Source organism: Microtus oregoni, unplaced genomic scaffold, assembly GCF_018167655.1.
Source record: "Microtus oregoni isolate MIOR12 unplaced genomic scaffold, Mior012 000006F_ref0000085, whole genome shotgun sequence".
Classification (NCBI taxonomy): domain Eukaryota; kingdom Metazoa; phylum Chordata; class Mammalia; order Rodentia; family Cricetidae; genus Microtus; species Microtus oregoni.
In genome coordinates, this window is record NW_024543065.1 from 56,690,047 (window position 1) to 56,717,543 (window position 27,497).

General features: G+C 50.0%; 1 protein-coding gene across 2 annotated transcripts; it reads left to right on the plus strand.

Annotated features, from left to right (window-relative positions):
* Nucleotides 1–200: 200 nt before the first annotated feature.
* On the plus strand, nt 201–26,550 carry Sirt2 (sirtuin 2). Of its 2 annotated transcripts, XM_041653836.1 has the most exons (16): nt 238–313; nt 1,069–1,115; nt 4,958–5,006; nt 5,208–5,321; nt 10,417–10,458; nt 10,560–10,666; nt 10,753–10,809; nt 16,097–16,165; nt 20,492–20,621; nt 23,119–23,178; nt 23,402–23,457; nt 23,570–23,646; nt 23,727–23,778; nt 25,535–25,605; nt 25,707–25,773; nt 25,866–26,550. In XM_041653836.1, the coding sequence occupies exons 1-16, from the start codon at nt 298–300 to the stop codon at nt 26,019–26,021; spliced, it is 1,170 nt and encodes a 389-aa protein (XP_041509770.1). In that variant the 5' UTR covers nt 238–297; the 3' UTR covers nt 26,022–26,550. The 2 variants fall into 2 exon arrangements, with proteins under 2 accessions (XP_041509771.1, XP_041509770.1); XM_041653837.1 differs by lacking the exon at nt 1,069–1,115 and having other exon boundaries at nt 201–313.
* The last annotated feature ends 947 nt before the right edge of the window (nt 26,551–27,497 follow it).

A 27,497-nucleotide genomic window follows, 5' to 3' on the forward strand; every position in this document is an offset into this window, starting at 1 on the left:
TAAATAGCTACACTCCGCCCCTATACAGCACCAGAACCAATCAGAATAATAAGGTAGACACTAGCTCTCTGAGTTTCCCCACTTTTTCCAGACGCCCTTTATCAATATGGCTACTTAAGGCGCCAGGCCTTTTGGGATTTGTAGTTTTTTGCCATGAGAGGCGCAGTGTACGAAAGCATTTGCGGGACTGCGTTGGTTGCCGGGAGTTGTAGTCCTATAGCTTATCTGGACCTTGTTTCCGGTGCCGTCACGGGACAGAGCAGTCGGTGACAGCTCCGAGTGCCCCCACCCGCTCCCATGGCCGAGCCGGACCGTGAGTCGGGGGCCCAGGTGGGAGGGTCGGGCCGCACCGGGGCCTGGCTTTGGGCTGCAGGCCCCGGGGCCCGAGGGCAGGCTCGGTAGGGTGGGAGAAAGGGGCTGCGTGAAGGGAGTGGGATTTGGAGGACCGTTGCTAAGTGGTCGGTATTGCTAGGATGGTGGGATTCTGGGTTGTGAGATTTTTAAGGGTCCGTTTGCCAAGTTCTTAATGATCGCGTTTCTTGCACTTTGGTTGCTGAGGACCCTCGTTGCTAAGGACCAAAGTTGCCACGATCCCGGTTGCCAAGGTTGTTTGGTGTTAGGGGCAACTGTAGGATGTTGGGGAACCCCTGCTGCCCCTATCTCTTTCCTTCGGTTCTTGTGCCTCTCCTAAACCTCCACCTCCACTGCATCTCCTCGCCCACACTTAACTCTGAGCAGAGGTATCCCTACTTACTTCTCATGAAAAACTTCGCCCTCCTTCGTTCTCCTGCCTGGCACACACACTACCATGCCCTGCCTAACTTTGAAGTCTTCCTTCAGTCCTGTTTCGCCTGCTTTCTCCTCCTAAACCTTCCCCTCCGCCTTTCCTCCTCACACAGTCTTCCTTTCTAAAATAAGCCTTTCCCCATCTCTGACAGTCTTATTACCATCCCCGACTCCAGGAGAACTAGGTTGGTGGGTCCTCTTGTTGCCTCCACCACTATGAACCCTTCATCCCTTTAACTATTACCCCGCACTGTAACCACGTCTGCTCCCCCTCCTCCCCAGCCTCTGACCCTCTGGAGACGCAGGCAGGGAAGGTGCAGGAGGCTCAGGTGAGATGGGGAAAGGGGTGGAGGGAAGGAGAGAGATGGATTTGGTTCCTCATTCCAAACTGGGGGGGAGTGGCAAGGGGAGGCTTTTACCCAAGGACCCTTGGCTTATGGTCCTGATTTCTAACTCCATCTGGGGGATTAATACAACCTCCTGGGGGAATGGTGGCTTCTGGGGACTGTCAAGGGAAAATATACAGCCTCAACCACCGGTTGCCCTTCCATATTGTCCTCTTGTCTTTCTGTTGCCCACCCCTTCCTCAATTCCTTCTGAACCTCATTTGTGCTGGACCTGGAAGAGAGTTTTCCAGTTTGATTCCCAAACTCACAGATCTCATGGGGTGGGGGAAATGACCTTATAGGGTTGATTGTAAAAGTGGCACCGAAGCTGGGTATGATGCCATCTGTACCCCCAGTGCCTGGGAGGCTGAGGTAGGAAGATGGAGAAATTTGAGACAGGTTGGGCCATATAGTGAGACTCTGTCTGGGGGGGGGGGGGGACTCCAGGAGTGCACAGCAAACTTTGTGGGTCAGAGATGATAGACGGGTCTAGCGAAACTCATCCCTGGAGGAGCTCGCAGGCTAGTGAACAAGACCAAGATATAGCCATAGTGTTCTAAGTGAAGTGATTTCGAATTTTCTTAAATAAGATCAGCTATGGTGTTCCCTGCAGAGTGCGAAGACCTGAGGAGCAAGGAGGAGGAGGAGATGTTTTTGGTAGTTGTTGCGGGGTGGTCCTTCATTGGTGTTCTGACTGCACTCCAGTCTCCGTGACCTCATTTAGTCTCTCTGGCATCCCAGTGAGCGTGAGGCCTTTCATGGACACTTTACAGATGCGGAACTCGAACCAGTGTAGAGGGAAAGGGGAGGGCTTGAAACCTATAGGAAACGGGTCCACTAAAGTGGGGAGGTAGATGAGCCATCTCAAAGATGTGTGGAGACACTTGCCAATGCCTGCAGAACCCCCAGGGGCCAGGTTGTCTTCCTGTACTAGACCAGTGGTTTTCAGCCTTCCTAATGCTGCAACTCTTTCATACAGTTCCTCAGGTCGTGGTGACCCTCAACCATAAAATTATTTTCATTGCTACTTCTTAACTGTCATTCTGCTACTGTTATGAATTGTAAGTATTTGATATGCAGGATGTCTAATCCCCGACCCCTGTGAAAGGGTCGTTCAAGCCCCAGGGGGTCACCACCCACAGGCTGAGAAGCATTGTGCTAGACAGTGCCTACCGCCACTGAATGCCAGCATGCCCATCGCTATGAGATCACTCTCCAAAGGGAGGCAGGTATGGAAGCTGTGGTCAACAGTACTCCCATAAGTGCACAGCAGAACTGGGACAGCCTGCTGTGAGTCCCTGCTATCTTACTTGTCTGGCTCCTAAAATAAGACTCAATGCCAGACCAAAAGATTTCAGTCAGAAGGGGTCTCAGTGACAAAGATGATGTGGTGGTATCAGTTGCGGCATTTTCCAGACAGGGCAGCGCTAAAAAGGCCCCAGTGGCCGTCAGGAGAGGGAGTCAATGAACTGTGGTTCATCATACAATGTGTTACTATGGAGCCACAATAAAGAATGAGGTGGGTGGCTGGAAAGACAGCTCTGTGGCTAGGAATGTATACTGCTACTCCAGAGGACCCGAGCTCCATTCCCAGAACCCATATCGGGAGCTCACAAGTCAGGAGCTCACAAGTGGCCGTAACTCCAGTTCCAGGGGCTCTGACTCCACATGCACAAACATACACATATACACATATTAAAGTAAATCTATAAAAGAATTAGGTAGGTCTGTGAAACATGATGAAGTATCATACTCTGGCAAGACCCACGTCTACCATATCAATGCGTAAAAACTCATGCAGGGAAAGCCGCTGGAGTTCTTTCTGTTTAACTGCTGCTTGACTTTGCTTCAGCATTTGTTCATTCCGTAAAGGCTCAGGAGGCTGAAAAGGGAGGATTGTGGGCTGGAAGCCAGCTTGGGCGAAATAGTAAGACCTGTCTCTTTTTAATTTCTATTTGTTTTGTGGGTAGGATGTACAGTGCATGTGTGGTCATCCGAGGACATCTATCCTCCCCTCCCACCGTGAGGAACCTGGGAGCAAGCTCAGATGGTCAGGCTGAGTGGCGAGGATGTCTCCCTGGTGCACCCTCTTGCCAGCTTTTTAGCTTTAAAACTCAGGAAGCAATCATTTGAGAGTCAGGCGTGGTGCTGCCATACTCCTGCAGTTTCAGCCCCCCAGAAATAAAAGTAGGTAGCTCAGGAATTTGGGGTCACCCTCAGATACATAGCAAGTTGGAACCAACCTGGGTTACATGGACCCTGTGTCAAAACAGCAGTAATGACAAAAGAATCTTTTCTAAAAAGTGATTTGAAAAGGAGGTTTGGAAGCATAGTAGGGAAGGGGTAGTCTGGGGACTTTTGAGCAGTTAGTTGATTGAGTTGGTCAGACTGTCTCTGACACTTACTGCAAGACCAGCCCTAGCCTAGCACCCAGTCTGCATGCATTTAGTGGCAGATGGTTCTGGAAGTCCTGTTATCTAGGCTGGGCATCAAGCCCCTGCCCTTGTGCGGCTGATGTTATGGCACTCAGCAGATGTTTGTGATTTGAGGGGGCTTAAAGGAAAAAGGGGTGGACTGTCCTAAACAGGCCAACACATATGGGGAAGAGGAGGTCAGAGATGGAAACTGAGTCAAGGAAGCCAGAGCAGTACCCCAGGGGAGAGAACTGACTGAATCAGGTGGAGCTCTGGAATGGAGAGATAGGGGTAAGAGGAGGGCTATCAGGAGCCTGAGTGGGTACGCGGGAAATTGGCATGAGGGCAGGGTGGGGTAGGGAAGCCAATTAAGGGACAGTAAGGCCATTTGGCAAGTGGACTAGGAGCAGGAGCTGGCTTTGGGGAGATGCTGAGGCCACTCTGGAACATGGTTGGAGCAAGGTGGGGTCACCTTGAGAGGCTCACATATGGGGACAGAAGCAGCATCACCATTGCCTAGGCTGTAGCATAGCTGTGGCAGGTGGCCCAGGGAAGTGGAGAGGACCAGCTGAGAGGCCAAGGGATTCACTGTTCAGTCTCACAGCAACCTCTGATCCGCATGGACAAGTTGAGGCCCCCAGGCTGGAGGCCTAGCTCCAATGGCGGTGGTTACCCAGTGTGCATGAAACCCTCGTTTCAGTCCTAACCTTATCAGGCTGTGATGGCCAACTGGTTAGAATGGTAGACATGATCTAAAGCATCACACTGTAATGCTAGCACTGGGGAGGTGGAGACAAGAGGATCCCAAGTTCAAGGTCATGTAGACCTCATAGCAAGTGTGAGGCTAGCCTGGGCTACATAAAACCCTATCTCAAAAAGCAAGTCAGGCATGGTGGCATGTGCCTTTAATTTCAGAAGTCAGAGAGAGGCAGAGGCAAGTTGATCTTTGAGTTCAAGGGCACCCTAGTCTACATAGTGAGTTCTAGGCCAACTAGGGATATATAGTGAGACCCTGTCAAAACAAAAAAGATGGGGCAGGCATGGTGGTTCATGCCTTTTAAGTTTAGAAGACAGAGGCAGGTGGATCTCTGGGAGTTCTGGGTCAGCTTGGTCTACATAGCCAGTTCTAGGCCAGCCAGAGAGACCCCATTTCAAAAAAGATAAGGCCTAGAAAGTCAGATACACGAGGAGATGTGAATCCCCTCCCTATAGGCCACCTGTCCCGGAGCCCTCATGCTGGCCCTCTGCTTCTCAGGCCACCTCCTGGTCAGAGCCCTACTCTCTTTGAACCAGGCGTCACCCCCATCCCTTCCCCCTCCCTGCCTCCCTAACCCCACTTCTTGGGCTTGGCCATCCCACTGCCCCTTCCAGGACTCAGACTCGGACACTGAGGAAGGAGCTACTGGTGGAGAGGCAGAGAGTAAGTGTCTTCCTGGAGGAGGGCTGGGAGGGGGTCTGGGGCCTGGGGGTCTGGGGCAGGACTCCTCCAGGAGTGATGTCTGAAGCGTGTAATAATGAACTTGGTACCTGAGGCTGCTGCCTGTGGGAGACACCGGGTGGGCAAGGCCCTTGGGCCCCGGCCCGATGCCTACCTGGCACTGTCTCTCTTGTTGTTGGTCAGTGGACTTTCTGCGGAACTTATTCTCCCAGACCCTGGGTCTGGGCTCCCAGAAGGAGCGTCTGCTGGACGAGCTGAGCCTCGAAGGAGTGACCCGCTACATGCAGAGCGAGCGCTGTGAGTCCCCCACTCCCAGCCCAAAGTGACTTCCAAGTTGTTGGGTATGAATAGTAAGAAAAGCTGCCGAGTATGGTGGTCCATACCTGTAATCCCAACCCTGAGCAAAGGGATTGCCTTTCAAGGTTGGCCTCAGCTGTGTTGTGTGTTTAAGGCTAATCTGAGCTACATGAGAGCTTTCCTAAAATAAAAAATGGGAAGAAACCCCACTCTTGAGATGTAGAGATGGCTTACTAGTTAAGAGCACTGACTGCTTTTCCAAAAGACCTGGGTTGGATTCTCAGAACCCACATGGTGGCTCACAACCATCTGTAACTCCAGTTCCAGGGGATTCTATTTATAGCCACCATGCGTGTCAGTTATGTACCTGGTACACAAACATTCACACAGGCAAAACACCTGCACGTTTAAAAAGAAACTCAGCTCTTCAGGAAATTTAGGCAAGAGGATCATGAATTTGAGGGTAGCCTGGACTACATAATAAGATTGTAAGCAGTTAGCCGGGCAGTGGTGGCGCATGCCTTTAATCCCAGCACTCGGGAGGCAGAGGCAGGCGGATCTCTGTGAGTTCAAGGCCAGCCTGGTCTACAAGAGCTAGTTCCAGGACAGGAACCAAAAGCTACAGAGAAACCCTGTCTCGGAAAAAAAAAAAAAAAAAAAAAAAAAGATTGTAAGCAGTTAGTGTGGTGGAGTGAGGCGCTTGGATGTTGTTCTCGAGCCCCACGAGTCTGACAGGTTTGTCTGTGTGTGCTGTGTGTGTGGCTGGAGCTGGGAGGGCAGCTGCACACACGAGACCAACCTAGCTCCTACTCCAGAGGGCACGTTTGCACAGAGAACCAGGCCACACTGGCCCAGACCGAGTCACATGACTGCTCTGAACTCTGCCTCCTCTGAGTTCCCTGTCTCTGATTGGCCACACCTGAGTCGCTGCTTGTTTTTGAGGGATGGCTCAAGTAGGTGCTGAGGATGGAGCCCAGGGCCCCCACAGGCTAGGCAAGCATCACTGAGCTGCCGGCCCAGCCTCTTTTCACGGTTGTATGCTGGATGGGTGTGAGTTTACGTTACAGTCCCTGAAGGTTGATCTGCCCACCTCAGCTTCCCAAAGAGCTGGGAATATAGACCAACAGCACCAGGCCCTCTGGGGTGACTCAGGGTGAGGCTCATTATCAGGAGTGTGACTGTGCCCAGCGCGCTGGCACACCTGCAGTCCCAGACAGTCTGGAAGCTGAGGCAGGAGGGTCTAAACTCAAAGTCAGCTTGGGCTTCATAAAACATGAGGTAACCAGAGACTGAGGAGCTATGTCAGGCCAGAGTGCTGCCACACCAACGTGAGGAGCTGGGCTGAATCCCCAGTACCGGCCTAAGATGTTCAGAGCTTTTATGCCCAGGGCTGGGGGATAGAAGCCCCAGGTCCCAGAGAGACCCCGCCTTAACAAATGCAATGGGGATGGGGATGGCTTAGCAAGCAAAGGTTACCACCAAATCTGGCATCCTCAACTGGATCCCTGGAACCCACATGGTAGAAGAGAAAAGACTCAGAGGTTGTCCTTTGATTTCCACACCTTTGCTGGGCACACACACGCCAATAAATGTGTGAAAAAAAACAAAAACAGGTGGACAGCTCCTGAGAAACATCACACACACACCCCAGAAGAAACAATGATTAAAGCAGGACTATCTTGAGAGCTGTGGGTGTGTTTGCTGTGCTATTATTACAGGAAGCTTGTCTCAGATGCCAACTAGCTGGGTCACCAGCTAGTGATATTTGTATTTCTCGTTGAGCAAAGTCTGAGAAACCAGGCCCTGGCGGTCCTCAGCGGGAACAATGGGGCTTTGAGGGTCTTGAACAGCCCTTTGTTGAGGCCGTCTTCTCCAGTTTCCCCCTCGTCCAGCTGCTCATCTCCCTCCTTGGCAGCCAGGCTAGGCGGCTGAGCCTCCCTCTCCTGCCGCAGGCTGGGCAGTTGCCTGCAGAGAACCCTGGCAGTGGCCAGGAGCCGTTGTCTTTTCTTCTCCGTACACTCAGATCTTAGAGTCACAGGCCTAGAGGGCGAGGGATTTAGGATAAATGTGATTAGTCAGCCCGTGGTTGTTAGCCAGGCTCTGGGCTAAGAACTTCCCAGACGTCTTTGTGCCTGGTTATCACAGGAGAGCTGTGAGGTCTCTCTGGCAGTAAGCTAAACAGGAGAGGAAACAGGCACAGAAAGGCCATGACTTGGTGCGGACATCTGGCAAGTAGCACAGTCAGAATTTGATACCAGGGCCCTTGAAGCAAGGTCCTGCCCTGTAGCTGTGACTATCTCGCCTCAGTCCCCCAAATGTTGGTATTATAATCATACACTACCACACTCAGGCCCTGGAATCTAGAATGTGTTCCCCAGTCTCAGTGCCCGTGATCTGCAGCCAGCCTAGGGACAGTTACATCCTAAAGAAGCTGAGTGCCCAGGTTGTAGCTTTTGTTTTTTGTTTGTTTGTTTGTTTTTAAACATTTTTGTTGTTTCATTTTGTTGTTTTTCAAGACAGGGTCTCTGTGTAGCCTTGGCTGCCCGAGAACTCGCTTTGTATACCAGGCTGGCCTCAAACTCATGGAGATCTTGCCTGCCTCTGCTTCCCAAGTGCTGGGATTAAAGATGTGTGCCAGCACACCCGGTTTAGACATTTTGTGTGTGATTATGTGTGTGTGTGTGATTGTGTGTGTGTGTGTGTGTGTGTGTGTTGGTGTAGGTGCACGTGTGCTCAGCAGAGGACAGTTTTCAGGAGTTCATTTTCTCCTTCCACCATGTAATTTCTTGGAATCCATCTCAGGCTTGGCTGCACGTAAACGCCTTTATCCACGGAGCCATCTCACCAGCCTTGACCTTTGTTCATACTTCTTGTCCTTTAAACAGACACCCCAGGGGTGCCCAATTCATGGGACACCACACTTATGTCTGTCTATCAGCTAACAGACAGATGCCAGGGCTGTGTCTCTGGGCTGCCTGCCAGCCAGCAGCTGAGGCCACAAACAGGGCTATTTCTGCCCAGCTATGTGCTTATGAATGGGTTCGATCATATCACCCATCTTCTTTTCTTTTTGTTTGTTTTGTTTTTCGAGACAGGGTTTCTCTGTGCAGCCCTGACTGTGTCTTGGAACTAGCTCTGTAGACCAGACTGCCCTTGAACTTACAGAGAACTGCCTGCTTCTGTCCCCCGAGTGTCCTCCACTGCTGCCCAGCACCCATCTTCTTTTCTAATAACTATTAAAAGCCGGGAGCCCCAGCACTCGGGAGGCAGAGGCAGGTGGATCTCTGTGAGTTTGAGGCCAACCTGGTCTACAAGAGTTAGTTCCAGGACAGGCTCCAAAGCTACAGAGAAACCCTGTCTCGAAAAACCAAATAAATAAATAAATAAATAAATAAAAATGAAAAAAACTGGGAGCAAAGCTCTCACAAGGATACAAACCATTGAGGTAGGAGTAGTGGCACACACCTTTAATCCCAGCACTGGGGAGGCGAGGGGAGGCAAATCTATGTGAGTTCGAGGCCAGCCTAGTCTACAGAGTTCCAGGACAGCCAGGGCTACACAGGGGAAAATCTGTCTTGAAAAACAAAACAAAAGAAGAATACAACCACGGGTCTGAAAAAGTTCAGTACAATCGAGGACCTAGAGATGTGCTCGGTCAGCAGAGTGCTCCTTGAGCATTCGCAGAGTGCTCCTTGAGCATGCGCAGAGCCCCGAGTTCAAATGCTGGGCGTGGGCAGACTTGGTGGCAGACAGCTTTCATGCCAGTGCTCAGGACGCAGAGGCATGTAGGTCCCTGTGCGTTCAAGGACAGCCAGGCTCACAGTGAGACCCTGTCTCAAAGAAAGCAAAGAAAAGCTGGCCATGGTGGTGCACGCCCGTGACCCAGCACTTAGAATCAGAATCAGAACTTCAAGGTCACCCTTGGCTGCTTAGAGAATTGAAAGCTGAGATACAGGAGATTCTGTCCTAAAGAAAATAAAAGGTTAGTGAGTGTAGTGGACTCAAAGGAGCAGGCTGACGGGCGGCTTCTGTGTGGATAGAGCAGCACGGTGAGGGGCTGTGTATAACACTCTGGAAACGGGTCGTCTGAAATTGAAACTTGTCACCCCAGCACCTGGAGGCTCAGGATTCCGGGCTATCCTGGACTGCATAGGGAAACACTGTCTCAAAACCAAGGGAAATGACAGCAGGCACGCTGGTGCACACCATAGCTTCAACTCCGAAGAGATATAGAGGTATCCTCAGCAGCCAGAGGCATTGGACCACATGGCACTGGAGGTAGCAGGTGGCTGTGCGCAGACATGGGTGCTGGACACTGAACTCAGGCCCTCTAGACAGACAGCAAGTGCTCCTAACCTCTGAGCCTTCTACCCAGCCTCATCTTTCTGTTGTTTGTCTTATTTTTGAGAAGGATCTCACTTCTTTGCACCAACTAGCTGGAACTCACTGTGTAAACCAGGATCTCTTACAGAGATCTGCCTGCCTCAGATTAAAGAAAGAAAGAAAGAAAGAAAGAAAGAAAGAAAGAAAGAAAGAAAGGAAAAGAAAGAGAAGAAAGAAAGAGGAAGGAAGAAAGAAAGAAAAAGAAAGAAAGAAAGAAAGAAAGAAAGAAAGAAAGAAAGAAAGAGACTTAAAACCAGCAGTGATGGCACAGTTTTAATTTCAGCACTTGGGAGGCAGAGGCAGGCAAATCTCTGTAAGTTCAAGGCCAGTCTGGTCTACATAGCCAGTACTAGGCCAGTCAGAACGACATAATGAGACTTTGTCTCAAAAAAGAAAACTAATTAAAAATAAGTTTTTAAAGTCATACAATATTGTATCCAGAAAGTAAGCTGTTACCCGAATTTGGTTTGGGTTGATTTTCAAGGTTGTAGGGATGTGACTCCAGCCTTCAAACTAGCCAGCTTTGTGCCCCCGAGCTGGCCCTGCAGCCTTCTCCCCAAGACCTCACCCGCTGCTGTCCACTCCCTCTGCTGTCCCTTCTGGTTAGCTGGGTTTCCTCACCTGTAATATGGGGTTGCCAATACCATCCTCCCCACCAGCAATACGGGTGGGAGGAGAAACCTTATCACATGATATAAACTCTCTCCTCCAGGTCGCAGGGTCATCTGTTTGGTGGGAGCCGGAATCTCCACGTGTAAGTGTTCCCTCCTTCCAGCCACTCCTAGAGGTGTGGGGGCCCTGGAAGGATTCCTGCATGCATGGGGCTAGAACCTCTGACTGAACGCTCCTCCATAGCTGCGGGTATCCCTGACTTCCGCTCCCCAACCACTGGCCTCTATGCGAACCTGGAGAAGTACCATCTTCCTTACCCGGAAGCCATCTTTGAGATCAGTTACTTCAAGGTAGTCTCCTGAGATATGGGGAGGGAGTTCCCAGCTCCAGGCCTTATCTTACCTGTCCTGTGGCCCTCTGCTTCTCTCTCCTACAGAAACATCCAGAACCTTTCTTTGCCCTTGCCAAGGAGCTCTATCCCGGGCAGTTCAAGGTGAGGTCTTTTTTTGCCCGGGGAGATTGGGATGAGCAGACAAGGGAAAGAGGCTCCTTATAGGCCCCTCAAACAAGCATTATATGATTGTTGAGAACCCAGGCTCTGGGACTGGCACAGTGGTTCAGTGGATAAAGGCACTTGCCGCCAGGCCTGATGACAGATGAGTTCAGTCCCTGGGACCACGTGATTGAAGGGGAGTACTGACTCCCACGTTTGCGCCATGGCAAGTGCACACCCCATATAAGTGTGTAAATAAGAAATACTGTTTACGGTGGGGAGTTGGTAGATATGCCCATAATTGTAGCATCTGGGGGGCAGACAGGAAACTTTCAAATGCAAGGTCAGCCTAGACTACATAACCTTGTCTCAAAAGTTAAAAAAAAAAAAAAAAAGGATTGGAAGAGGTGGAGGGTTGTGTGATGTTTTACTCTTTTGGCTTTTTGGGGGCTTGCCACCTAGCTCCCAAATAAACCACACACAGAGACTGATTCTTAGTTATGAATGCCCAGCTTTTTTTTTTTATTTATTATGCATACAATATTCTGTCTGTGTGTATGTCTGCCGGCCAGAAGAGGGCACCAGACCTCATTACAGATGGTTGTGAGCTACCATGTGGTTGCTGGGAATTGAACTCAGGACCTTTGGAAGAGCAGGCAATGCTCTTAACCACTGAGCCATCTCTCCAGCCCATGAATGCCCAGCTTTATCTTGACTTGTTTCTTGCTAGTCTTTCTTAAATTATCCCGACTACCTTTTGCCTCTGGGCTTTTATCTTTCTCCATCTTTTATCTTTCATTCCTTCTTACTCCGTGGCTGACTGGGTGGCTGGCCCTGATGTTCTCCTCTCCTGTTCTCTTCTTCCTCATTTCTCCTTCTATTTATACTCTGGCCAGCCCCGCCTATCCTTGCTCCTGTCTTGCTATTGGCCGTTCATCTCTTTATTAGGACCATCGGGTGTTTTAGACAGGCACAGCAGCACAGCTTCACAGGGTTAAACAAATGCAGCGTAAACAAAAGTCATACACTTGAAAATAGTATCCCCAACAGTTCCTTTTTTTTTCTAGACAAAAATGAAAAAGTTTAACATGGTAAGACTGTGTACAATACGAACAATTATCAAGTAAAGATTACATTCACAATATAATGGATTCCAGTTCATTTATAATCTGGCAAATTAAAAGCAAATACCCCATTATTGATCCTATTTTATTGAATCTATAGTTTAATAACTAATTTACTCTATTATAACTAAGGAAAACTTCAACTATAACTATCTGGTCTTCAACTCCATCAAAGACCCCAGAGGATAATATTATTTTGAATAAACAAAAAGTGCATTGCGAACAACTTCCGAAAATTGTATAAATGACAGACACATCTGACTGCCAGACAGTTCCTTTGCAACACTGGGGCATCCATCTTCAGCTTGCAGGCCCATAGTGTCTGAAGCAGGAAACTTGAATGACTGTTCTGCCTGTATTGGCAATTTGTCGGTCACTTTCCTGTGTCCTGCAGAATGTCTGGAAGTTTCTTCTGTGAAGCAGGAACCCTGAAGGACCCGTCCAGCCTTGTTTGGGCAAAGTTCAGTGGTCACTCTCCTGTGGGTCCTGCATGTCCAGTTTATACAACATCTCGTCAAACAGTCCAGGCAAGAACAGTTTCTTTGCTCAGTGGCTAACCTTGCCACATTGAAAGCAAACTCCGGAAGGAGTTTCTTCAGTGCCCATCATCTCTGAAGTAAATGGTGCTGCAGGAGCAAATGTGTCTCATTGTCATAAAAATCACTAAATTATCTCTGTGAGTTCTAGGCCAGCCTGGTCTACAAGAGCTAGTCCTTCGAAACCCTGTCTCGAAAAAAAACAAACAAAAAAAAATCACTAAATTAACAAAACATTTTTAAATGCCATATTTTGTGGCTCTTTGAATGGTTTGAAGACCATCTATCTAAAATATATCTCCAGGGGGCTGGTGAGATGGCTCAGTGGTTAAGAGCACTGACTGCTCCTCCAGAGGACCCGGGTTCAATTCCCAGCACCCACATGGCAGCTCACAGCTGTCTGTAGCTCCAGTTCAAGAGAATCTGACATTGTCATACCAATGTGCATGAAATAAAGTTGTATTCTTCAAAAAAAAAATAAAAAAAATAAAATATATCTCCATATAATCTGTCAAACATACCTAGACTATCTACAAATTTGATTATTATAGATGACTAACTCCTGGTCTGTGTTTATTTATTGTCCTATACAGTTCATAATAATAGCTTTCGAAAACTAGAGTTTTATCTTACATTTTAAAATGAACTGGATAGGTACAATACCTTAAAAAAGAGTAAAACATATAAAATATGTTGTAACAAAAATAACCTTAAATTGGTGTTAATATACAAAATATCAATAGACAAAATCCTTTAAACAAGAGTAGAAACATATATACAGTGTTGTAACAAAAATGACCTTAAATTTGTGTCAGGACACAAAAGTCCTTTAAACAAGAGTAAAACACATATACAGTGTAACAAAATTGGCTTTTAAGTTGTACCCATATACCAAAATCCATGCTAATCCAAAATATCCGAGATTAATAGTTGTCTTTTTATCCTATATTCCTCTAAATTATAACAAACGTTCACGACCACCAAATAACCAAAGACCCACCCACACCCATTCTTGGGAATGTGGACATTGTTTTCTGTAGACTGCTTCCTGCTAAATGTGGGTGAAGGCATCTTTAGGATCCCAGAGAGAAAATTTGAGATAATGGCCAAGTCCTGGGAAGGTCAGTGATAACCTTTGTTGATAGATATCACCTGTCAATCTCAGGCAGTCTCCCCTGATCAAACCAGATCCAACTCAACCTGGAACAAACCCACAGCCTCTTGTTTCCTGTGGAAACAAAAACAAAACCACTTCTCCAAAGCATTTTTGATTTCCATTTGACAAATACATTTTTTGACTTTTTTTTAAAGTTAGGGCTTTCTTAAAATATCTAGGCTGCTTTATTTCAACAGTCCCTTTTTTTCAATTCCAGGTCTCTTAGCAACAGTTCTTTGTTTTTCCGCAAACAAAAAATTCAAAATCAACACAATACTATACAGGATCCAGATTCCCTGTGTTTCCCAATTTTACATAACTTTTTTCTTTCATATTACTTTTACTGTCTCTTTAAAAGACTATTATTTTTAATGTCTCTTTAAAAGACTATTATTTTTAATGTATTTTTTTTCTATGACTGCCTATGCCCATTTTCTTTCTTAAGCCTACACACATTATAAAACACACTGGAACCTGTTTAGAGATTTTTTCCATTTGGATCTTTTTTACTGCATATCTTTTAGCCTTTTTTTGACCACACAAGCAAACTGTAGACTGCTAAGCTATACCTGGATCCTCCGGTGCTCTGGCAGCTGGCTTTGCTCGGGTCAGGTAGTGAAAGCTAAGCCAGAGTTTGCAGCCTGTTGGAGGTTCATGCCTGAGAACTGTATTAAACATTTCTAGCTGTGGAAGTCGAACATGCATTGCCACAAGCGGTTTTTACTTGCTGTTTCTAGTTTCTGTTTAGCGCTGCCAACTGAACAACAGCGCCTGTTTTGAAGGGGCTGTGGACTGTACCCCCTCCCCAGCTTTCTCAGGCTCGAGATGGATATAGAGCCTTACATTGGAACGCCACAATGTTGTGTGATGTTTTACTCTTCTGACTTTTTGAGGGGCTCGCCATTCAGCTCTCAAATAAATCATATACAGAGGCTTATTATGACTGCCCAACCTTAGCTTGGCTTGTTTCATGCAGGCTTTTCTTAAATTATCCCAACTACCTTTTGCCTCTGGGCTTTTATCTTTGCCTATTTCTATATACCTTGCTTTCCTTCTTTACTCCGGGACTGACTGGGTGGCTGACCCTGATGTCCTCTCCTTGTTCTCTCACTTCTCTTCTTCCTCCGTTCTCCTTTTATTTATCCTCTCTGCCTGTCAGCCCCGCCTATCCTTGCTCCTGTCTCGCTATTGGCCGTTCATCTCTTTGTTAGGACCATCAGGTGTTTTAGACAGGCACAGCAGCACAGCTTCACAGGGTTAAACAAATGCAACATAAATGAAAGCCACACACCTGAAAATCATCTCCCCAGCAGTGGCAAGCTACGTGTAAGAGCACATAGTGCTCTTGTAGAGAAGCAGACTTCAATTCCCAGCACCCATGTCAGGCGCTCACAGTCGCCTGGACCCCCAGCTCCCCGGGGCTCTGACACCTCTGGCCTCAGTGGGCCCTGGAAGTCACATGCATTTGCCCACGCAGACCCATATACATACACATAATTAAAAACAATAAAATATTTTTTAAAAGAAAGGAAGGCCTGGTGTGGTGGTGCACACCCTAGTCTAAGCACTTGGTGGGCTGCAGCAGTAGCTCAGCAGATCAGATTGGCTACTCTTCCAGAGGACCCGGGTTCAATTCCCAGCAACCACATACTGTCTGTAACTCCAGTTCCAAAAGATCAACACCTTCACACAGACACACATGCAGGCAAAACACCAATCAATGCACATAAAGTAAATAAATCATTAAAAAAAAATCCCTGCAGCCAAGCAGTGGTAGTACCCGTCTTTAGTCCCAGCACTCGGGAGGCAGAGGCAGACAGATCTTTGTGAGTTCGAGGCCAGCCTGGTCTACAGAGCAAGTTCTGGGACAGCCAAGCCTATACAAAAAAACAAAAAACAGCCGGGCGGTGGTGGCGCACGCCTTTAATCCCAGCACTCGGGAGGCAGAGGCAGGCGGATCTCTGTGAGTTCGAGGCCAGCCTGGTCTACAAGAGCTAGTTCCAGGACAGGAACCAAAAGCTACGGAGAAACCCTGTCTCGAAAAATCAAAAAAAAAAAAAAAAAAAAAAACCAAAAAACAAAACCTTGAAAACCAAACAAAACCCAAAATTCCAAATAAATACTAAACAACTTTAAGAAAGTAGAAGAAAGGAGGAGGAATGGGTTGCAGGCCTGACCAGCCTGGCCGCCCTCCTCGCCCTCACCTCGTTACCTCGTGTGGCTCTGAGCCTCAGTTTTCCCAAGTATAAGAAAGCTGTTGGGATCCTCAGAAAGAGCTGCAGCCCAGGCCTGGTGGGAACCTCACTGTGCAATTAACTGGCTGGTGAAGGCCGCGAGCCAGCACCACACCCTCGAATGGGTCTCCTCGTCTGTGGTATGGGAGAATGCTGTGCTCATCCTCACTGGGCCTTGGCGTAGGGTGGGCATGTGACAGCCCGTGGGTATTTCCATCACACTGTTACTCTCCTCAGCCGACCATCTGCCACTACTTCATCCGCCTGCTGAAGGAGAAGGGGCTGCTGCAGCGCTGCTACACGCAGGTAGGTGGCGGGCGGGGGCAGGGCTGGCCATGGCTGGTGGGCAGTAGGCTGGATGGGTTTGGAACCCTCTGTCAGAACTGGGGGTGGCACAGGCAGGCACAAGGCAAGTGACCAGGGCTTAGCTAGTTTTAGTGAGTGACCTGCAGTGAGCCTCTTCCTCTTAACCTCAGTTTCCCCTTTAGAAAATAGGGACCAGAAATTTGGTAAGTGGTTACATAAAGGAGTGAAGGCAGAAGGGGCAGAAATCCACAGTCATCCTTGGCTACAAAGTGAGTTTGCTGCCAGACTTCAGGCTGTGAAATCTTGTCTTTAAAATCATTGGATAGTCAATTACTTTATTAAAATATAAACTAAATGCACATGAGAATTTTTGATAATAAAAAGATCCTAAGCAACTTCGGGCCCTCTCCAGTCTATTGTGAGTTGACAGTGAACTCCCATCAGATCATCCCACAACACTGCAGAAGGACTCTTGTCTGAGGGACACCATGTGTACCACAGCCATCCCCAGTCAGGACACTGGGACAGTTTCCTAAAGGTGACACTGTATCATAAAGGAGGTTTGCTTTTTATGACTGTGCAAGCCTGGCCTTGGCTACAGTGGCTAACAGGATATCATGGCCACACTGGAGTGTTCAGAAGCGTGTTCCAGTGGCTGACGTCTAGATGAGTAGCCAGACAGAAGAGTTTGGGCCTCTCCCTCACTCGTCAGTGTGCTCCAGTTCAGACTGCTCTGCGGCAGTGTCCACGCGCGCTATAAATTACACCTCAGAACACAAGCTGGCCAAGCACGGGAAAGCCTGTAGTCCCAGCATTGGGAGGCTGAAGAAGGAGCACCGTGAGTTCAAGTCCAACCTGGGCTACATAGTGAATTCAAAGTCAGCCTTGCTCGTTAGCCAAGCCCTGCACACACACCCCCACACACAAAATAAAAAATAAAAAGGAAAAGCAGAACTCCAGATTGTACAGAGTTAACACTTGAATACTAATAGGTATTGTTTTCCTCTGTCAATCCTATGAGGCACCTGCAGTGTCAGAAATGGTCACCAGGGGGAGGATGAATGGAGGGCAGGTGCCTGGAGGTCCTAGTTGGGGAAGGGACAGCTCAGTCCTTCAGGGGCTGCCCATGCTCAGGACATTCCTAACTCAGAATCAGTCTCATTCACAGAGCAAGGCTCAGGACGAAGGCTGCGTGTGGTTCTTTGTGTCTCTGGCACCTTTGTTTGCTAACTTCCATGACAGTAGATGTCCACCCAGGAGTGGCACTGCCAGAGCAAGCAGAGCAGACACCCCTGCAGTCCTGGTGCTGAGGGTCTCATGTGTGACAGGACAGGAGGGATGTGTCACAGACACACCTAGCATGTCAGAGGGTCCCAGGCCGAGGCCAGTTGGAGCTGTGGGAGTGGGTGCTGGCACACATAGGGTAGGCATGGAAGCCTCACCAAGAGGGTTGACGCTGAAGCAAAGACCTGAGACCTGGGAGGGAAGGAAGCTTCAGGCAGAGGCTCACTATGAGTGTGTGTGGGGACAGGAGCAAGGGAGCCTCCGAGAGCAGGCAGGAAGCTGCCATGTTTGTCCAGCCAAAGTGGCTGGAATACGGACCTCTGATGAGGGCCACTGAGGAAGAACAACAGGAAGGTCAGGCATCTCTTTGGAAGATGAAGCATGGATGGGAAGGTGTTGAGGAGATGGCATTCTGCCTCGAGGCCCTGGGAGATAGCTCCATAGAGAGTGAGGGCAGCTGGACATGGAGCCGGGGCTGAGCGGAAAGGCTGCTGGAGAAGTCTGTGCGTATTGATTCAGATGACGGAGTGAGAACATGACACCCAGACAAAGCTAGCTGGGAGTGAGGGCTGCCAAGTGCCCTGGCTGCTGGCACTTTCAGATATCATCAGAAAGCCAGCAGAAACCTGTTCAGTGCGAAATGTTCAGATAGCTGACAACTACCCCCAGTATTCTGTAAATTTTAATTAATTTAATTGGTGTGTGCGTGTTTGCAAGTTTGCCCACACATGTGCAGGCATGCCACATCAAAAGTTTGGAGGTCCCAGGACAATTTATTTTTTTATATTTATATTTTGTATATTTATTTTATGTGTGTTTTGCCTGCATATATGTCTGCATACCAGTGCATGCAGTGCCCATAGTGGCCAGGAGAGGGCGTTAAGAGGTGGTGTGAGCTGCTATGTGGGCACTGGGAACCAAACCTAGGTCTTCTGGGAGATCATCCAACACTCTTAACTGCTGCACTCAAGCCCCCGCCCCCACACATTTTTGAGTGACTTATTACGTAAAATGTCTAAAGGTGGAAAAAATGTCTCACTTGCCCACTTCGTGACCGTTTCCTTCCTCGGGCTCTTTGCCCTCTTCTCCTCAGTCACTGTTTGAGTCACTGGCCCGCTTTCTGGAACACAGCAAACCTCCCTTGTGATTGTGCCGACCCAGCAGCTCTGAAGTTGTGTGGTGCTGTTCTCAGCTCAGGACACAGGAGCCCATCACACATTAGCAGTTAGGATCGCCCGAGCCGCTGTGGTCCCACAGAAGAACGGCTGCAGGTCTTCCAACTGTATATGTGAAATTCACAATATAGAAGGTTCCCTGCATGCTGCTTTTTCCACCCAGCCACTTGTCTGGGACCCTTCCATGCCCACATTACACAGCAGTACCGTGCTTTCTAATAGCTGAGGATTGATCTTTTTCTCCTCCCCTCCCCCCAGCCCATGGGTCTGGGGGGTGGGGTGTGCTGGGATAGGTGAGCCCCAGGGCTTCCTGAGTGCAGGGGTATTGCTCTACCACTGAGCCACATCCTCAGCCCCGCCCCCTTGCTAGAGTCTAGGCAAATGCTTTCCTGCTGAGCCATGAGCCAGGCAGGCCTTAAACCTGTCATCTTTCTGCCTCCCATCGTTTGCAGTCCAGATTACAACCAGTGCACCAGGCCAGCTTTACTCTGGTACTGAGGAGAGGCAGCAGTCCTCCATGTCATCATCCCGGGGCACTTAGCTGTGATGTGCTGCAGGGTACCTATGTCAGAGGCACTTCCCTCTCGCGGGGTCATCAGGACATAGCCCCATTGTACGGGTAGGATCCAACCGGATCTGAGATCCAAACATCCCCTACGGTCCTGAGCCGGGTTTCCCATGGATACAGGGCCTGTGGTAGTTCTATGGGCCCTTAGTGAGTCATTTGCTTGTGGGTCGCTACACTCCAGTGAGGGACTTGGTAGACTGAGTCGGCTGCAAAGCTGATGCAGGAAGTGTGACTTCCAGGTGTGGCGGTCAGCACTTTAGTGGGAGGTTCTCAAGGTTGGGGATGTCTCAAAAAGACATGACTCCCCGCAAAGAAACAAATAAGCCATTCTTTCATTTTATTTATTAACGTGAAAAAATCGGATGACATTTATTTAGTGCATGTGTAGAGTTTAGAGGACAACTTGGGGGCATTGTTCCTACTATCACGTGGTTTTCCGGGGGGTCAAAATCAGGTTGGTGGCAAATACCATTACCTGCTGAGCCCTCTTGTCAGCCCCTCGTTGTGGTGTTTGGAGATGATCTCACACTGTCACCTGGGCTGGCCTGGAACTCACTGTGCTGTTTACACTAGCCTCAGACTTGTAGCAATCTGGAATTATAGGCATGATCCACCATGCCTGGTCTTATTTATTATTTATTTCAGTTTTTTTATTTGTTTGTGTTTCAAGACAGGGTTGTAGGCACTGTGTAGCTCTGGCTGTCCTGGAACTCATTCTGTAGACCTGGCTGGCCTCCTATTCACTGAGATTGCCTACCTCTACCTCCTGAGCACTGGGATTAAAGACGTGCACTACCAGTTTTTGAGGTGGGGTCTTCCCTTGTAGCCCTGACTGGCCTGACACTAGCTGTGTAGCCCAGGCTGACCTTTGCTTCCAGCAGTCCTCCTGCCTCAGGCTCCAAGTGCAGGGATGCAAGCAGCCACCTTGATTCCTGAGTAGATTCATTTATTATACCAGTGCTTAGCCAGAGCTGTTGCGTACGCAGGTTGGGGCCTGCATAGGTGTAGTTGCTTTAATAACTTGTGACAAATGGTGGGAAGCGTGGCTGTCTAACACAAGAACTTCTCTGAAGAGTGGGAGAAGTGGCCTGAGTTTACAGAAGGTCAGATGGGGCTGATGATCATTGGGTCTGGCCTTATTGAAATTTGAGCCTGGGCAGACTTTAAGCAGCCCTGACTGTTAACCCTTTGGTAGCCCCACTGGAAGAGTGTGAACTTTGTACATACCCTCGCCATCCCTCCTCTCAGAGCCCACAAGGGCAGGCTGTCTTCCTGACCTTCCCCTGTCTCCCCATCCAGAACATAGACACGCTGGAACGAGTGGCGGGGTTGGAGCCCCAGGACCTGGTGGAGGCCCACGGCACCTTCTACACCTCACACTGCGTCAGCTCCTCCTGCCGACAAGAGTACTCGCTGAGCTGGATGAAAGGTGAGGCCCTGGACAGCACGGACAAGGCCATGCCTCCCACTCCTTGCCCGTGCTGTAGCCAGGTTTCCATGGGCTTTGGCACCAGTGTGGTCCTCTTGAGCTTCTTAGCCCTTGCTAGTTAGTGAGTTGCTTGGCGTCTTTTGAGACTAGATTTGTCTGTGTAGCCCAGGCTGGCCTTGAGCTTTCGCTTCTGCCTCAGTCTCCCCAGTGCCGAGACTGCAGGCACTCAGCTCTCCTGCTCTTTATAGATTCTAGGTGGCGGCCAGTCTCTGCTCCCTTGCCACCCCTTCTGCCGGGCTGTGGTACATATGAACTACGGCGCACGGCCAGCTGCACAGAGACCCAGTGTCGGCTCACAGCCACCGTGTCACAGTCACTGAAGTCATGAGCATTTAGCTCTGTGACCTGCAAGTGTTTCGCCATTTTACACTCAAGTCCTTACATCAAGGCAAACACAGCGTCATCCTAAAGACAGCGCTGAAATGAGGGAGACCTGTGTCTGTAGCCATTATGGGGCCACTGCTCCATTCATTCTCTTTTAACACCAGACAGGGCCCAGGGAGTGAGCTTGACCTGTTAGATTTGAAGATGGCCTTGCCTTTTTTTTTTGGGGGGGGGGGAGTGGTTTTTCGAGACAGGGTTTCTCTGTAGCTTTGGAGCCTGTCCTGGAACTAGCTCTTGTAGACCAGGCTGGCCTTGAACTCACAGAGATCTGCCTGCTTCTACCTCCCAAGCGCTGGGATTAAAGGTGTGCACCACCACTGCCCAGCTGGCCCTACCTTCTGAACTAACTTGCTGGCCCAGAACATTTTAAATTTATTTTTGAGACAGGGTCTCTAGTTTTATAAGATTTTTGTGTTTATTGATTGTGAGATAGAGGTAGGAGAATCAGGAGTTCGGGGCTAGCCTTGGCTACATAGCAAGTTCCAGGCCGGGCTGGGCTACATGACAAAAAATAGTAGTAAATTTTGTAAGTTCCGTGTAGCTCAGACTTCCACAGTAGACAGGGAAATGTGTAGAGATGGTGCTAGAAGCACACGTGACAGGGCTCACTACTGTCACTACTGCCACTGTCCCGCTTACGTAAGGACAGAGCATCCAAGAGAAAGAGCCAGTCCCATGCCCTCAGTGCCAGCCCCAGCCTGTTTCTGGCAGCCATTGTGCTGAGTCTGAAGCTGCTGTGTCACTCTGCGAAGCTATGTTCTTTATGCTGACTTCACAAAGCTCCTGGTGTCCCCTCAAGATCAGGACAGCTGTGGCTTTTGTGGCAGGACCCTGGAAGGTGACGCCTTTCTGACAGAATGCCAGCCAGCTGCCCCCAGACTGAGGGCTCCTGAGCAGCCCAAGTGTGCACAGCTGGGGTGGCGGACAATGGGCATCGCCCCCGTATGTCCCTGTGGAATGGCGTCTGCCACCTGCAGAACAGCATGTTGTTTGTACAGCAACACCCTGAGTGGTGGCGGCTAGAGTCGAGCTCTGTGAGCCAAGAGATGAGGGGCTGAGCAGCTGAGGCCAGTTCTGCGGGCTGCAAATGACAGACATGCTTTTGAGCTCCCTGCTGTCCTAAGGGCAGGACTGGAGAAGGCTGTCATAGAGTCCACGCCCCCCGCCCCCAGGCAGATGAGCTTGAGGTTGGCTCCATCCCAAAATTATCTGAATGTCCTTTCCTGACCCAGGGGCAAATAGGACTGCCCCAAGACCCATAGGAAGGGCTTGACTCCCATTCCCCAGATGGGGGTCTGGTGGAGTCCAGGGTGCCTGTCAGGAGCATGTGGGTTTGCTCCAGTGTTGCTGGCTCATTCACTAGCTGTAGGCAGTGGTGCTTGGGGCCACCCCCTGGATGCCTGGAGATGAAGGTGACAGCTCTCTAAAAAGGGAACACTTCTTTGATAAGCCGGAAGGATACCCCAAGAGATCCCTTAGTGGTGGGGGGCACTGTTTGTTTTGTGGTGCTGGGACTTAGGCATGCAAGGTCAAGGGCTCTACCACTGAGCCATGCCCCAGCCCCTCACTGGGGGATTCTAGGCAGGGGCTCTACTGATAAATCATGTCCCAAGTCCCATAATGTTCCCCCATTGAGCAACATCCTTAGCTCTTGGGTTTGTTGCTGTTGTTAAATATTTTCGCATTTATTTGTGTGTTTGCATGCGCATATGGATGTGGTCTATACATGCACAGCATGCCTGTGGATGTCACAGGACAATCTGCAGAAGTTGTTCCTCTCCTTTTAGCATGTGAGTCATCAGGCTTGGCAGCAAATGCCTTCATACAGTGAGCTACTTCCCTGCCCCAGCTCTGGGTTTTTGAGACATGGTGTAGCCAAGGCTGGCCACGAACTCACAGCCCCTCCCTCCTGAATTCTCCCAAAAGCAGGCTTAGTGGCATGCACCACTGTCGCCCGGGATGCATTTCTGTTGACAGTAGGGAAGGACAGAAGAGGGCTGCTCCAGTCCTGGAAGGTCTCATACCTCCCTCTCCCTCCTTCTTTCCCACCCAGAGAAGATCTTCTCAGAATCAATCCCCACGTGCGAGAAATGTCAGAGCGTGGTAAAGCCTGGTGAGCCTCAGGGCCTGGGGGGACTGGAGCTGGGCCCCTCTCCCCCACTGTTCCCCACACTTCACCTCTGGTCACCTCTGCCTTGTGGCCCATCCCCTACTGTCCTGCAGAGGGTGGGTATCTGTGCCGCCTCAGGCCCCAGTCTGCCCCTGACTCCTGCCTTTCTAGCTCTGTCTCCCATCCTCCTCTCCTGTCTCTGTGTTTCTTTGTCTGTCTACCCCAGACATCGTGTTTTTTGGTGAGAATCTTCCGCCGCGCTTCTTCTCCTGCATGCAGTCAGTAAGTGTCCACCCTGGGCATGGCCCACTTGGGCTGCCTGCTGGGCTGGAGTGGAGGCGGAACACAAAGCCCAAGCAGTGGGGTCCAAGTCCTTCCTGGCTGTTCCCTGCAGGACTTCTCCAAGGTGGACCTCCTCATCATCATGGGCACCTCCCTGCAGGTGCAGCCCTTCGCTTCCCTCATCAGCAAGTAGGTTGAGGGCGTAGGTCTGGGGTCAGCTGGGAACAGGGCACCAGGGCAGATCTTGAATCCCAGCTCCCCATTCCCAGGGCACCACTATCTACCCCACGCCTGCTCATCAACAAGGAAAAGACCGGCCAGGTGAGTCTGCCTCAACTTCCCGCTCTCCCTCTGCACTGGGGGCTGTTTCGCCTTCTTCCTCAGGAGGATGAGAGCTGTCTCTGTATCCTACCTGGAGAGCGCCAGTGCTTTAGACTTGCCAGCTCAGGCTGGAGAATATGGGAATGGGGTGCTGGGCCAGCTGGATGCTGCAAGCCTCTGCACCACTATGAATTCCTTTGAGCCAATGACGGAACCATACCTTGAAGCCACTGAAGCCCGAGTGCTTCCTGGGATCCAAGAGACCAATCAGTGCACAGCTGACTGCCAACTGAGACTGCCCAGGCCTGACTCACCTCTACAGGGGAGGCCTTAGTCCTGAGCAAGAGAGAAGATGCATAGGAAGGGGTGTGGCCAGCCTCTGACACAGCCACCAGGGGCATAGTCTCTCCATGGGTCACAGAGTTCAGGCATTACTATTCTAGTACCTTCTTACATATCAGAGTCGGGGGATAAGCCCCTTGTAGGCAGTGGCTGACTGTTTATTTGGAGCACACACATCCTATGCTGTGTCTCCCCGACATGTGGCTTGATGCTGTGTGAGCTCTGGAGATAGTTATGAGACAGGCTCCCGTGTAGCCCTGGCCTCTCAAACTCACCCGGTGGTTACAGATGGTCTTGAACTCCTGCTCTTCCTGCCTCTGCCTTCCAAGTTCTGGAATTACAGGCTTGTGCCCCACACCTGGCTGTGTTGTTTTGGAGGAGCTTTTTGTTGTCGTTTTGTTTTGTTTTGTTTCAGGACAGGGTTTCTCTGTAGACCAGGCTAGCCTTGTACTCAGAGATCCACCTGTCTCTGCCTCATGCTGGGATTAAAGGCTTTCGCCACCACTGCCTAGCAAAGGTCTAGAAATGTAAACATCACCAAGTCCCATCCCTAGGGAACTCCTGTGTCTAGGTACTCACTACCAGCAACCGCTGACAATACAAAAAGAGGGGACATCTCTGGTGGATGGAAGGCTCTGGGGGAAAAAGCTCAAATAAAATGATAACACCTTCCAAATCAGATACTGATTAAACATCTGTGACAAATCTGAGTGGACAGGAAACAAAGGGCACAGAAGAACACCTGAAGTGACACAAGAAGGATGGTGGCCTGTGTTTGCGATCCACACTGGAGAGGCAAAGATTGGTGGTCCCTGGGCTCACTAGACAGCCAGTCTCACCAATTGCTATTCCAGGCCTATTGAGAAACCTTGTCTCAAAAATAATATGTTTGGGCTGGGGAAATAGTTCAGTGGCAGAGTGTTTGCCTGGCATACACAGAGCCATGGATTCAAGCTTCAGCAGTGACAGAAAAAAATAATGGTTTTGAACAGGAGAGCTTGCTCAGTGGTTGAGAACACATTCTGCTCATCCGGAAACCTAGGTACAGTTCCCAGTACCTGTGTTAGGTAGCTCCTGACTACCTTAAGCCCCAGTTCCTGGGATCTGACACCTCTTCTGTCCTCTGAGCACCCTACACAAAGGGCACACATATAGAGACACGCATGCATACTACATACACTTCAGAAATAAAAACAAGCCAGGGGTGGTGGTGCATGTCTTTAATCCCAGCACTCAGAAGGTGGAGGCAGGTGGATCTCTGAGTTCAAGACCAGGCTGGTCTACAGAGTGAGTTTTAGGACAGCCAGGGCTACCCAGAGAAACCTTGAGTGGATAATAAATGTAAGCCAGGTCTGGTGGCTCTGGGAGCTGTCCTGTCCCCACAGACACGCTCTTATCTGTCCTGTCCCCACAGACAGATCCCTTCCTGGGCATGATGATGGGCTTAGGAGGTGGCATGGACTTTGACTCCAAGAAGGCTTACAGGTGAGGCCTGGGCATGGGGGGAGGGGGCAGAAACAGCTTGGGAAGGAAGACAGAGGCCAGCCAGGCCTCAGCCCACTCTCTAACTCCTGCTCACACTGCAGGGATGTAGCCTGGCTAGGTGACTGTGACCAAGGCTGCCTGGCCCTTGCCGACCTCCTTGGATGGAAGGTGAGGAGCTAGGCCACCCAACCCATCCTGAGCCCAGCCCCATGAGGATATATTATGGTAACCTTTGACTTCTCTGACCTTTGCCCCTGCAGAAGGAGCTGGAAGACCTTGTCCGGAAGGAGCATGCCAGCATAGATGCCCAGTCAGGGTCCCAGGCCCCCAACCCCAACACTACCACCTCCCCTAAAAAGTCCCCACCTCCAGCCAAGGAGGTGGCCAGGACCAAAGAGAAAGAGGAGCACCAGTGACCACTACCTCCCAAACAGGACAGTGGAGTCCCAGCCAGCACGGTCCCTCTAACGTGCAGCTGGTGTGGGGCTCAGGAGATCCTTCATTCTCTTAACCACTTTCTTGAAACCAGGGTCCCCAACTCAATCCCAGAAAATTCTAATATTCCTGAGGCTGAGGCCTGCACAGCCCTTCTCTAACAGCTCACAGCCTCTAACCCGCCCACCCCAGGGCAAGAAGCAACCTTCCCTAACTTCTAACTACTCCCAGAGATCAGGTTACCCCCAAACTCCTAACTGTGCCAGAACAAGGTATTTCTCTATTGTTCTCAGGGGACCTGTGGCTAAATCAAATTAACTTACCCCACACAGGGGCTGGACTTCTTTAGTGAAATATGACTTCACCCAGAGGATGGGGCCTGTGGGGTCTCTGCCTCCCACAGACAAAGTGGGTGCTGTCTCCCCTTTCCTAGCGACCCACTTGCCAGCCAGTGGGGGATGGGCAGGGGACCTTGCTTATTGGAAACAAACTAAAACCAAAACAAACTAATCAAGCTGTGTGGCCTCTGCTTCTTTTGTGGGTACCTGCGACAGCTGGGGGGAGGGGGAGGGGTGGACCCTAAAGACACCAACTGACCATCTCTGGCTCCTGGATCTTAGGAGTGATAGTGGGAGGGGCCAAGAGGATGCCCCTGGAAAGGGCGGCCTGGTAACTTTCACCCTGGCTCTTAGCCTGCCAGAGGTCCACTCCAAAAGGGGAGCACTTAAGACTGATCCCCGGAAAGGGAGAGGAAGGCGATTTCAGATGCCCCCAGCCCCGCCTCTTCCCCTGCATGCCGGCTTCCTCTCTAGAGAACACTTTCACTTCCTGCTGCTCAGGCTCCCCTCGGAACAGGTAGGGCCCCTAGGGACCCAGCATCTGGCTTTTGTACCACAGCTGCCTCCATCCAACCCCTTCCAGCACCACCCATGTCTGGGTCTCCTCCCAAGGGTTCTGGAGGGGAGAAGCACCCGCCCCCTCCTTCCTTGCTTATCCCTGAGGTGTGCCTGACACCTGCCCCCATGACACTTGGGGCCTCCGTCAGCAGCTAATTGATTTAGATAGCTGCTGATTATCGGGCCTGCATACAACACCCTGACAAATGGAGCCTCCAGAAAAGGGCGCTTTTCAGCCCTCCTCCCAGCAGTCACCTAAGCTGGCCTTGGCTAAATATTTCAAATGGGAAGATGGGGGTTGGGGCATATGGATAGATGATGGAAAGACACATTCCCCACTCCTGAGACTGCTGTGGGGGAAATATCTAGAAGGGCTAACACTGAGCTGAGAACCCTTTATAGGGTTCTTTATAAAAAGTTCTTTATATAAAGTTCTATATAACCCTTTATAATCCCACCTCCACTTCCCATGTTCCGGATCACAGCTCTTCTCTGTGAAGAAGTCAGGGTATAGTGTGGGCAGGTTGGCACATGCCTGTGATCCGGAACATGGGAAGTGGA

Excerpts from the sequence above, each read along its gene's own strand:
- Sirt2 (XM_041653836.1), top strand. Across the intron at positions 1,116-4,957 it reads GGAAGGTGCAGGAGGCTCAG|GACTCAGACTCGGACACTGA; the intron begins GTGAGATGGGGA and ends TGCCCCTTCCAG. Across the intron at positions 5,007-5,207 it reads TACTGGTGGAGAGGCAGAGA|TGGACTTTCTGCGGAACTTA; the intron begins GTAAGTGTCTTC and ends GTTGTTGGTCAG.